Here is a 12,933-nt window from a genome sequence, read left to right on the forward strand (position 1 = left end):
CGCCCCGAGCCCTGCGTGGGTGCCTCGGTGGGTGCCCCGAAGGCGCCGGGCACCCCGTGGCAACCACCATGGCCGGGACCCCGCTCCCGCAGGGCTCTGCACGGCAGCACGGCGCGGGGCTGCCAAGGACGGGACTGCTCTGGAGAAGGAAAACAAGCGCCGGGTTGTATTTTTAGGCAGAAGACCTGGCGGATTTTTTTTGTCTTCTCCTTTGCCAACAACCTCTCGCTGGGCAGAGCCCCCTCCGGAACCTGTCCCACCGAGGGGCTGCGAGGGCGGGCGGCCGCCGTTGGATGCGCGGGGCCAGGGCCGATAGCAGCCGCCCCGCAGAGCCCATGGAAACCGTCCGCGCTGATAAGTGGAAAACAATTTGTGCTGGAGATAGCAATCACCAGCGTGTTGGTTAAAACACGTAAACTAGAAAACACCACCACAGGAAAAACAAAGGGGACTAGTCACTGCTGGCCAGGCCGCAGCTGCGAGAGATTAGAGATAATTCATTCTGCTGAATACACGTACACACATCGCTTCTGCAGCCTCCTTCGCTGTCGTGACACACGGGGCGATGCAGGGCCGTGGAGGGGCTCGGGAGCCCCGCTGCCAGGGCACAGGCACAGCACCATCCGCGCTGGAGAACCTGCATCTCGCTGCTGCACCACAGCAAGGCTCACACGGCAAATTATGTCCATGCAGGAACAATAATTCCTAAATTCTTGAAGGATAATCAGCGTGAAATCCTCCTGCTCTGCACCTCCAAAGCATGTATTACTTAATGACACAGCACGTTAAAAGAGAAGAAAAAGACAGGGGAATGGTTTTAAACTGAAAGAGGGGAGATTTAGATTAGATATTAGGAAGAAATTCTTTGGTGTGAGTGTGGTGAGACCCTGGCCCAGGTTGCCCAGAGAAGCTGTGGCTGCCCCCTCCCTGGCAGTGTTCAAGGCCAGGCTGGATGAGGCTGGGAGCAGCCTGGTCTGGTGGAAGGTGTCCCTGCCCGTGGCAGGGGGGTGGAACTGGGCTTTAAGGTCCCTTCCAACCCAAACCAGTCTATGATATCACAGCTCCACTAACAAAAATGGCAACTTTCTACAACCAGCTCCACTCCCGCAGCACCGTCGGCGCAGCCGCCCGCAAGCTCGGCAGCACCACGCACCATCCCTTCGCTTTGAACTGCTTTAACTTATTTGGCAGGGAAAAAAACCAACTTGGTTTAATCAGAGCTGGCACATTCTATTGATAAAAAAGCATGTGGAGCTACAATGCAGCCATTCTTGGAGATAGGTGCTGGGCCAACAGGAGCTGCCTGCAGCAAACCAGCTCGGGAGCAGGAGCGTGTTGCTAGGTGACATGCTGCGGGACAGCCTGCTGCACCGAGGTGCTCTGCAGCACCGGGGAAGGATTGTTTTCCTCCTTTCCCAACCAGAAACAGTGGGAAAAAAATCCCAGAATCAGGAATCGGGCTTTCCTGCAGAGATGCCCTTGGAAAAACGTGAGAACAAAGATCTCCTCTCTTTCGGGAACAGTAAATCACAGCTGGGTTTATCACAGAAATCCTGACAGCGTGAACACGTCCCAAGAAGGAAAATTAAAGGTTTCACCTACTCATAGGTCAAAGAGTAACATCATAATAGCAAGTTTCACTGGAATTGGGGTCTGTAGAGAAGAGAAGGAAATTTGCAGCATTATTATGTCCCTAACGACGGAGCACAGGGGTTGCTCATGCTCTGTACTTCAGTGGGTAATCGCCTGGACCCCTGAACAGGAGACAAGGCACAGCGCAGACAGGCTGCAAGATACAGCAAGAGGCAGAAATCAACTTCATTTTCTATTTACACACTCCTCTCCCTCCACCCTGCCTGTGCCTGTCCCCGGGATCTGTCCTCCCCTGCTCCAGCTCTCCCTCCACTCCCCTCCCGCGCAGGGGGACGCATGTTAGCACGGTTCTATTGCTGCTGTCCACGGCAGCCCCACACCACGCGAGGAGCCCCACGTCCCTTTCCAGTAAGCAGCAGTGAACACGCAAACCAGAAAACCAGGAGCTGTAAGACAACGTGGGACAGACTCTCTGTCTCTATTTGACCTGTACAGACCGAGCCCTGCTTTTAGTGCAAGAGGTCTCTGCAGTAATACTGTGAGAAATATCTTTTTTAGCTCATCTGATAAAAATGCAAATCAATAACAGAAAAAAAACCCAAAAAACTCCCCCTAGGAACAGATGAGGCAATCCCCTCCGAGCTCAGCAGGGCCAGGCAGGGGCCCTTCGGTTGTGCCCGTGCCAGCTCTGGACACCCCGCTCTCGGGTGCGCCCAAACCCTGCCTGGTCCCCACCCCACCCCAGAGCATCCTCCTTCCCCACGCAGGTCACCCAGGCCCCCATCCCTTCTGCCACGCTCTCCCGCCCTCCAAACATCATCTCACCTTCCTGCTTTTCTCCGAGATAATTTTTCTCCCATTAAATAACCCCTCTGAGCTGTTCCTCTCCCTAATACAGCACGCACCGCTACGCTCATTGTGGTTTGTTTCAGTCCCTTCCCTACCAGCGCAGCACGAACCCCACCGTATCACCCGCCTCCCCTCTCCACACCTCTCTCTCAAACACCACCAGATTTTCCTTCAAGCTCAAAGCACTTCAGCAGTTATGACATTCCTCGCCCATCCTTGGCCGACGGGAGCACCTGGAACCGCCCGGCCCTTGGCTTGAGCCTGTAGAGGCAGAAGGTTTTGAACCCGAGATCTAAACCAGCTCTTTGGTTTTGAACAGCCTTGCCGGGGAGTCAGTGGAACAGATACAACCCTGTGTCATAAGAAAGCACCCAGAGCCATTTTTAAGCCTATTTCAAGTATCATTTGTTATCTTTTCTCTTAAACAGATAACTTCAGGTTCTCCCAGACCTTCTGAACACTCAACGCCGATTAACCCATTCCCCAGGTTTCCAAGTCCTGCCTAATCCCTCCTAAATCCTCCTAATCCCCAAACACCAAGGACAGGTATGACCCCACAGCCTTGAGGCTGGCGCAAACACCTGATGATGCTCTCACTTTTTAACCAAAGGTTTCCGTGGCAACCTGCAGGAGCAGGAAGATGGTGGGAAATTACAGGTCAGCGCTATCACTGACAGCAAAAAAATCATTCAATTCCTTCGCCCTCGAAAAGTTTCAAGGTGATCTAGAAGTATTGATTAATCAGGTTGCATAAAGGCAGAAAATACACCCCAGAGTAGTCTTCTATTCTAGCAGAGAAATCACTTTTAGTCCTTTAACACTCAGCTTGATCTGAGACCCAGCGAGGAGCTTCCAGATTGCCAAACCCCATTAATACCAACGCAATATTCCCAGCAGCGTATGGGCTCCTCCTGCTGCTGTGGGGCCGGGGCAGGTCACACAGGCAGGGGACAGCAGGGGACAGGACAGCAGGGACGTGGGTCTGCGGGAAAGCCCCCCTCCCTCTCTCTCTCCCTCCCCACTCCGTCTCTCCATCCTCGTCTCGCTCACACACGCGTTTCCAGTTACTCACCAACCAGATATGACTCAACGCCGCACACACACACACACACAAGGGAACTTTTCTACCACTATGAACTTTCAGAGGAAGTGGAAAAAAAGGAGAGAAAAACATATCAGTCATAAACGTACTTTGCCAAGTGGTTCATGAGCAAGTGCAGCATCTGCCTGTTTTTCTCCGGGAGCCGATGAACGAGGCTGTGAATCTCTGACACCCGCGACTCCTGATTCTCCAGTTCTGCATTGGAAATAAAAGATGGTTTATCTCTGCATCAGGGGGTTGTTACGGCAGAAGGCACGCAGGCCCCGGCGCCAACACCAACAGACATCCCGGGGACCCGAGGCTCCCACCCTGTGGATACTCTCCACGGCACTTTCCTTTCTACCAGCTCCAGCCAGTTGTTTCCAAAAGGAAGAAACTAACGGGCTGAAACAGTGAGCTGAGACAGACGCCAGCCACGTGAAAAGCCAGCTGTGCTCAGGGAGGGGGCTGGCTGTAACCAGAGCGTTCCTCTGATTCCAACAAGGGGAACGTCGGCACGTTCCCATCCAACGTGTGCCCAAGCACCATCGGGATGTGCCCAGTGGCTGCAGCATCTGCTCCTCAATGGGCCGGCTGGGTTCGCAGGTGCCCTGTTCAAGGGCAGGAGCCGTTCGAGGAGGCCACCACCACTGTGGCCACGGCCCTCGTGAGCCCACCCGCCCCCCTGGTCCCACCGCGTGCGCACAGGCTGCACAGCTGCCAGCAGAGTTACCTGCTCCCATACACAGCACCTTCTCCCCGGGCAGTCAGAGGAAAGTGGCGCAGACATCTGAAGCGCCACTGATCTCATCACAACACCGTAGGTGGTGTTTGAACACCGGCCTCCCTCGTTTTGGCAGATAATGGTCAAAACAAGGCAGAACGGCGGCAGCAGCTCCTGCCACCAGCCAGCTCCCCGCTGCCCCTGCACCATCTGCGCTTCCTTTTCATCCCCCGAGTCCCAAACAACAACACGCCCCTCGTCTCTCCGTTCCCATTCTGCTTTCTGGGACTTAAGGAGGAGGAGGAGGTCGGTGGGGAAGCAGCAGGGCAGAGGTTATGGCTCAGTCACTTGCAAATTCTGCTCCTCTTTCAGAGCGGTGCCGTAAACATCAACAAACTCACTCGCTGCTTTGATGAAGCTCCTTTGAAACTGGTACATCATGAGCGGCCCCGGAAGCATTCTGGAAGATAAAAAGGTAATAGGCACAACACACGTCTGAGTAACACCATCCACAGAGACAAAGCTTCGCCCTTACCATAAATTCAGCTCCGTTTTTAAAAGCAAAGAATTAAGCAACAGCAGCTCTAATTAATTCCCCCGTCAGAAGGAATAAGATCTATTGAAGTACCTGTGATTTATTCTTCCTCCCTTTCCTGCACCACGCTAAATTCATTTTTAATTTTAGCATTCCTTTGGTAATACAGTAACACAGAGTTTCAGTACAATAGAGAGCCCATGATTTCCAAGTAAGTTTAAAAATAAATTAAGAGAAACAAGCCTAGTCATAAAACTTTAACAGTCACCATTAATCCCCCATTCTCCCCTCCCACTTCCACATCCCTTCAACGGGACCTCTCTGTGCTGCCGACATTCTCCATTGCCTTGCAAACAGTTCACACTCTGGGGCAAAGGTTGCCAATCATGCAAAATTACGTAGGGATTTGTGATTTTCTAGGCTGGGATCCACCAGGCTAATGATACTCATCACCCTAATTGGGGTTTAGCCTCTCTCGTGCTCGCTCGCTCTCTCAAACAAAACCCAACAGGAACAGCAAGCAAGAAGCCACAGTTGGGACAGGTAGAAGCATGTTGTGGGTAACGAGGTGCCGACTGCTGCCAACAGACCAGCCCTTCGGGGAGGCAGCCACGGCGGTGACGGCGTCAGCTCACACGCGGGGATTACGACCCCAGCAAAGCTCAGCACCCGGTTCTGAGCAGCCCTTAGCGGAGCGCTGGGCTCCCCTTCTGCCACACGCTCCTTAGGTGGAAGCCCGTTGTGAAAAGTTTAGGGAGAAGCTTAAATCAAGGCAGGGGATGCGAGGATGGGCTTTTTAGATCGTGTTTGTACGACACATGCATCTGTCGGAGAGCTCAGCGTGTTCCCCCAGCCCTACTCAGACACGCTGGAGGGCCAAGGGAAAAGCCAGAACACATTCTCGAAGAGCAGCTGCCTCTTTGTCTCTGTTAAAGTGCTGTTACGGCTCTGCAGTAACGCCCCAGAGCATCACCCAGCCCCTCCTGCAGCCGCACGACAGCTCAGGCTGCTCTGCCTTACCTCAGGTAGGTTTTCAGTGCGCTAGTGATGGTCTTTATCTCCCACTCTGCACAGATCTCTGTTTCTGTTTCAGTGGCTGCTTTGGGATCTAAGGAAAAAGAAATAAAGAAAAAAGTGAACCAAAGTGCAGATAAAACCAGCTCAGCTGTGTGGGAAGATCACCACGTCCTATTTATTCCCCAGCCCGGTGACCACGAGCCGATCCCCAGCAGACACCTCTGCAGGGACGCAGGGTTCGTTACACGAGACGGGCCACGCTCGCTTGCACAGGGAAAAAAAAAAAGAAAAGAAAAACATTAATCATGAGCAACGAGATTGGCAGTTTGACTCAAAGCGTGACACGACACGGGGCGCAGGGGACCGCGGTGTGCAGCGACAGTGGTGACAGGGCAGGGCACAAACACAGCATGGACCCAGACAGACAGACAGACACACCCAGGGCTCAGCAGAAAACCCCAGCCCCGAGCAGGCTGCAAACATCGCCACGGCCTGCACGGACGTGAGCAAGAGCAGCAACGGTGGCACAGCCTCTGTGGCAGGACAGACGGGGCGTGCGGGGGGACAGGAGGCGGCTCGTTCTCCCACCCGGGGCGGGGAAGGGTCCCTGGAGCCAGGAGGTTGTGGGGAGGCTGTGGGGAGGCAGCTCCACGCTCCCTCGGCTCCATGGCTCCTTTCACCACCAGTGTTCCCGTGTGACCCACCACGCTGCCCACCCTGGGGACCCTCGCTCAGCTCCCCACGCCAGGACGTGCCACCACGAGCTGCCCTCGCCAGCCCGATGCCAGCTGCAAGGGGCTGGGAAGCTCCCGTTGCCTCGTGGAGCAGGATCACCCCTGCCCCTCCACGGCTGCGTGAGATAAAACACAAATGTATCTTCAAAACTCTCTCTGGCAATAACTAGTTTCTCCTGACAGCTTCAGCTTTGCCAAGTGACAGCACAGGATACCCGAGAGAGGCACGAGCTGTATTACACGACGCTGATGCTGGCTACGCTCCCTGGGTCCCGGCAGGTCCCTGGGGACAGCCCCAGGCACCGAGACCCTCTTCCCACTGATGCTGAGCGGACACTGCATCCATCCAACCCCCCGAGCTCTCCAGAACCCCCAATCTCCGACTGACGGTGCCGCTGCGATTGCTCCCACCCCGCAGCCTCGGAGCCGTTTTCTGCCCCGGGTACCTGGGCGGGGGTCACGCTTTGTAACGGCCTGATGCAAACTTTGCAAGGAGACCCTGGAGGAGACGGGCAGGAGCATCCTGAAACCACAGGGGACTCTCCCAGAGCCAGGCAGGGGGGAGCTGGATTTGTTCGCACAGAGTTGTGCAGTGAGATCAATAAGGCGCTATTTTTACTGGGTTTGGTGAAAACACCTGAATGCTTTGACAATAAGAGCCCTCAGAAGCAGCGACTGCTCCCTTCTTCGGCGCCTCCACCCATGCCAGGACCCGCCGCCGCGGTGGAGCCGAGCCGGGGGGCTCCTCGGTGACCACACACCCACCCCGGGCACACGCCAGCGCGGGTGGCGTTTATCTCAGTCCTGGCATCTCTCAGCCGCTGTGACTGCACCGAGCTCTGGGTGAGCAGGACCTGGCACCACACCAGGGATCCCGCTCCCCAAAAAATCCCTGGGAAACCTCTGCAGGGACCCCAGAGACACGGCTGCGGGTCCCCTCGGCGACAGGGACGTGCCAAGTGTCCCTGGGGAGGCGGAGCAGGCGCAGAGGCACTCACCGCACCAAGGCCAAGCCTGACGCCAGGTACAGCTGCCGACGCCATCTGGCCCCACGGAGCCAGCTCGGGGGGGGGTTGTCCTTTCAGACATATATAATGCGCTCTTGAATTTTAAAGCAAAAGGTAAGCACAGTGCGGTAGTAAAACCAATTAAAAGAATGCACTGAATAAGAGTTAGGCTTTCCCTCAGGGCGAAGGGTTTATTTTAATTAAAAAAAAAAAAAAACATCAAGAGGAGCACTTGAAAAAGTAAATATTTAAGAAATGTATATTCACACAAAGGTCACGTGTGTCTCACGGCAATCACCCAAATGAACACCATCCTGCCTCGGCAATGCCAAGGCAACTTCCTATTGCATCACCTTTTAAAGGAGGCAATTTTAATAGGTTAAAGATAAGCTTGGCATAGCAAAACCAAAACAAAGCAAAACCCTTTTTAAAAAAGCCCTTTTTAATAGCAAGGCCTTCACCGAAGCTGAACAAACAGCTCAAGACTGGGTGTCCCTTCACAAGCTCGCCCAGGAGTTTACAGGCACAATTCATGAAATGCTACGTGAAGCTCTCTGGTCGGTCTCATGAAAAGGCTCGGAGCAGATAACCAGTTCCCCTTGACCTTCAGATTTATGAGTCTGCAAACAGCCAGCGTTGTAGGGTGACAGTGAGCTGCTGGCCCCGCACAAGGACACACAAACTGGTGTAAAAGGGAACTGGGCTCAGAAAAGCACCTGCAGGGCAAACGCAGCGTTAACCCTGAAGCTGCTCATTGCTGTAAATTACTACTCTGGAATCTCTCAGCAGATACCGAAAAGGCTGAAGTGAAAGCGTAAGGGGAAAGGGAGGGGAAAATTAACTTCCCCAAGCTTTTTATTCCAGCAGAGACTGAGGAAAGCACTTTGCTCACCCCATGACGCTGCCAACACGGCAGCATCGCCCCCGCTCCTCTTTGCTCGTTCTGCATGGTCACAAACACCACCCAGGACAGCATCTCCCAGCTCTCCCTGGGTTCTGAGGCCAAAGCAGGTTATCACGGCCTCACACAGGGGATATTTGAGGAAAGAAAAGGGGATTCGGGGGTGGGAGGAATCCATTTCCATTCCCAAAAAAAAGGGATCTCTTTTGCCGGTTTGTTTTCCTCCTGGAGGCAAACAGCAGCAGTAGCAGAGGGGACGGGGCCCTGTTCATCTCCCTGTGCCCATCCTTGCAGACCCCGGGTGACGGAGCGGGTGCCACGGGGCAGGGAAGGGGGCTAGCCGCTGCACGGCAGCGCGGTGGGCAGGGAGGGGGCCCAGGCTGGTCAGACCCCCCAACCCCACGGCCGTGACGGCGCCGCAGCAGGACAGTGGGAGGGAGCGAGGAGAGCGGAGCAGATGCTGTAACGCTCCACTCCTCTTAGTGCCGGGGCTCAGCGGTGGATCCACTGGTACCACCACTGACCTGCACACACCCCCTTCCCCAGCCATCCCCTTCACGGGAGCTCCCACGGATACAAGTTGGTTTATTTGTTGGGTTTTGTCCTCGTTTTGATGGCGCACAGCGCAAGGGAAAGGCCGCGGGCTCTGCCACCAGTGACCTGCCTCCCACGAGCCCGGGGGGCCGCACACCCCCCGCCTCACCCCGAGCCAAGGTTCTGCCCTGCGCTGCCCCTGCCCCGGCTGCTGCCCCCCCGGGGAGGCTCGTCCGAGCACCCTGCGGCCTCCTGCAGGCACCCCGTGCCAAAGGCCTTCCCGGCAGCGTCACCGACACCAGCCACCGCTCAGGGAAACTCGATCTTTTTGCCATTTAAACTGTACGTGAGCCAGTAACGCTGCCCACATTCATTGCTAAATATAAGGGAAACCTGAAGTCGTCAGCACGGTTTGGCTCCTGCGTTCACGAGGGCTGGAGCCGAACACGGGTCAGGGACCAGCAGGTCCGAGCCTCGAGGGGCAGCCCAGGACAGAAGGGGTTTGACAACGGACACGTTTCCATTTGACACCGACTTTACGGAGAGCCTGAACGCTGGGATTGTCGAATATTAATTATTATTATTAACCTGAGATTTGGGGAAAGACACGGAGTCACGGGTTTGCAAAGCGTCCCAGTGACTGATGGCATGGGAGATCCCCAAAGGGCTTCCAGCACCCACCGGGCCACCCAAGCAGCAGCCCCCAGCACGCTCTCGCCTCCGAAGGGGCTCCCAGCACCCACAACTAACACAGACATGAGGGACAAAGGAGAACCACCGGCGATATATCACCACATTATGAGACACGAGGTCGGCAGCTGAGGAGCTGGATGCTCCCAACCCCCTGCCTGTTTTTATCGGTGGGCAGCAACGCTCCTCAACCGATGCTCCTTGGGTGGCGAGCAGGACACGCTCACATGCCCCAGAACCTATGCCAAACTTCTCCTGATAAAAGAGAAAGTCAGCCACCAGGTCTTGTGACTGCAGCAAACTTTCCAAATGCCAGAGCAAACCTGGTGCAGAGAGGTCCCCTCGCGTCAGCCTCTGATTTAGAGCCTTGCCCTTCTGCTTCCTAATTAGCCCTAGATTATCAATTTTGCATAGGTTACCGCTGACAACGGTAACGGCCACCACGGGCTTTGCTCAGCGAACATCTTAGCGGTGGGAAAAGAAGGGGGAATGGGAAGAGGAGAAGGGAAGATGTTGAAAGTGAAACACAACAGATTAAAACTTTTTGCAAGGAGAAATACACAGGGAAAGAAGCACTGGCGTTTGGTGAAGGCAGGGAAAGGGAAGTCACGTCGCAAAGGAACCATAATAAGCGAAGGGAAAGAGGAAGAAGACCACAAATGCCACCCGTTTCCCCCGAGGAGCAGCAAACACATTCATAAGGGCTCTAACAAATCATTAAGCATTTGTTTCCTCATTATTACACCTATTCCACACGTGGCTTCGCCAACTCTGAGAAGCATGAGCTGGGACTGGCAGAGGGCGGCTGCTGCTGCTCCAACCCAAGCGTGTGTTTCCTCAAAATGGTTCTGGTGCAGGATCCCAGACCTGCACCAGGAACAACCACCAGCTCACTGATAACCACAAGACCCGTTTGCTCCTACACGTTTCGGTGCTCGGATTATGGAGCACTGGTTCAGAGCACAAAGGCACTTGTAGCAAACACCACAGCCTCTCATCATCTCAGAGGGGGGGAGAGGTTTCTGGGGGCTGCTGGGCAGCTGCAGGGTGGCCAGTGCTCAAAGGAGCCCCACAACGTCAACACCAAGCTCTGCCGTGGTGTGACCCGACACCTTCTCTCCTCCCGAGCACCCAGAACCGCAGGACCTGATGCCTCAGGCGTGAGGGAAATGCATGCTGGAAAGGTCTGGGCAAGACCGTGTTAAACCAGGCACAAGGAGGTCCAAGGGGGAAGTAAGAAGAGCCACAGGCAGCATGCAACACACAAGAGAAAATAATTAAAAAGTATTCTGGGAACAACGTGGCAAGTATGAGATTAAAAACCAAAGCTTTCAGCTGTTTCTTTGAAGATTTTAGTTTGCATTTGGGAAGGCTGCCAAAATTCGTAGTGCACACGAGCAGGACATCAGTGACTGCACCAGAAGACCTTTCAAAGCAACGTCCTACGTGAGTCCTACCTTAGCAACCTGCCAGTGGTGCCCCGGGACCTCCCGGCCTCTAACAGCATGGGGCCCTAAGAGCACATTCACCACGATTAGGTACCCCACAAGAGCCTCTGCTCCGCTGGCAAGACTTCAAAGCAGCACAATCTACTTGCCTTTAACAAAACAGGAGACACTCACCCATTAATATACTCAACAGCTTTTGAACTCTAGAGTTCACTCCCACGATTCGGTAGAGCCCTTGCTCATTGATCCCTAGGAAAAACAAAGAGCTCATTAGGAGAATGTCAGAAGAGCTGCTGACATTTATTTCATTTCTTTGGCTCCTCCAATAGCAAAAATAATTACACCCTCTCACCAACGACACACAAAATTATAGAAGAGGGTAAAATTTGATGTCAGGGCTTTCATGTATTGATTCAAAGTATTAGCCCCAATTAGCTGAGTAATAAAAGTCCAAGGACATCTTCCCCCCACACCACAATGAAGGATCTGCACTTTACACATGACACAAGGGCAGCTGTGGAAAATTTTACTGTGCTGAGCTCCTCAGGGTGAGGTCTGAGCCTTCTGCACCATGAACAAGGAGAACTTAACGCCTTGGCAGGGCAGAGAGCGGCCGAAGGACACGGTGACAGACGGCCCTTCCCACGGAGCCCCCAGGCTGGGTGTGCTGCACCTCCTGGACACAGCACTCCGAGCTTTCCCCAAGAACTCCACCCGCCTTGTTTGGTCTCATCTGCCCATTTGTTTCTTTTCTTCTTTTTTTTGGAGAAGAAGAGGAAGGAGGAAGGGCAGGAGGAAGACCCCAGTGACAGCCCACGGGCAATGATACCGCCGGCTCGGAGCCCTCCTCAGCCCAAAGCCTCCTGCCAGAGCAGGCCTACCTCTCGTTTCCACAGCGTGTATGCATTTCTTGATGATGCTGAAGCCGATGTTATCCAGCTGGGCGGCTGCAAGGGGAGAGGAGAGAGAAGCGATAAATACCCAGCCGAGCACAACGCTCGTCCCGCAGTCGTCGCTGCCATTCACAACCCCACCGTACCGCTGCTCTAACGAGGCGGAGAGGAAGGAGATAAATTAAGTGTTCACAGGGGAAAGGCATGAGCACAGTAGCTTGTACCAGGTGTAAGGCAGAAGGCTAATCCATCACTTCAGCCTCCGCATCCCCCTGAACCTCCCACACCCGCCGAGCAGCAGAGCCCCGGGCTCCATCAGGGATTCATGTCGGCACTTGGTCAAAATACTAATTTAGGACCAAGGTGAGATAACCCGACGAGACCTTTGTCTGGAAAGCTGACACTAGGTTGCTTGGAAAAAATGGGAACCATTTATTTTTGACACAACAAAACCTTGAGCACGGCACTCGAGGAGTCCCAGGTAATTCCTGTGAGTCCTTTCAGCCCCCCCCAGCTAACGAAGCCGTTACGTGCTGGAGAGATGTCTCCGTCTCCAGGCCATCCCCATCACCCCACACTGGGGATGGGACTGACCTCCCAGGCTGTGCTAGGGCAGGGGCCGTCAGTGCCTTGGATTCCTTCTTGGGGCTTTTGAGGTGGTTTTGTGCAGATGCAGGGTTTTTTTTCCAAGGACAAGCCGTATGACAGGTTAGAGCATTGAAAAGTTACGGTAAAAGAACTGGGAGAGATGGAAGAGAGAAGCAGGAGAAAACTGTGAGCAGCGACTGTGAAGGAAAATGGAGCAAAGAAATCAAAAGAAAGGTGAAAGCGTGGGGGTAAAAACATAACACATAGAGGAGAGAACTGACAACATGTGGCGGTGGAACACGGACAGAGATGGGAAGTAATTTCGGGTCAAATCTCTGT

The 12,933-nt window shown here is 54.2% G+C and overlaps 1 protein-coding gene across 5 annotated transcripts in view; it reads right to left on the reverse strand.

The window, feature by feature from the left end:
- Positions 1-12,933, reverse strand: part of ARHGAP26 (Rho GTPase activating protein 26) — a 113,613-nt gene that overhangs the window by 42,743 nt on the left and 57,937 nt on the right. For all 5 annotated transcript variants that reach the window (XM_068409673.1, XM_068409675.1, XM_068409672.1 and 2 more), the window contains exons 13-17: positions 11,995-12,060; positions 11,288-11,362; positions 5,803-5,890; positions 4,649-4,707; positions 3,634-3,739 (exon numbers count right to left, since the gene is read on the reverse strand). In XM_068409673.1, coding sequence (XP_068265774.1) covers positions 3,634-3,739; positions 4,649-4,707; positions 5,803-5,890; positions 11,288-11,362; positions 11,995-12,060 — 394 coding nt within the window. The remainder of the gene's footprint in view (positions 1-3,633; positions 3,740-4,648; positions 4,708-5,802; positions 5,891-11,287; positions 11,363-11,994; positions 12,061-12,933) is intronic.

This window comes from Nyctibius grandis, chromosome 10 (genome assembly GCF_013368605.1).
Source record: "Nyctibius grandis isolate bNycGra1 chromosome 10, bNycGra1.pri, whole genome shotgun sequence".
Taxonomy (NCBI): Eukaryota; Metazoa; Chordata; class Aves; order Nyctibiiformes; family Nyctibiidae; genus Nyctibius; species Nyctibius grandis.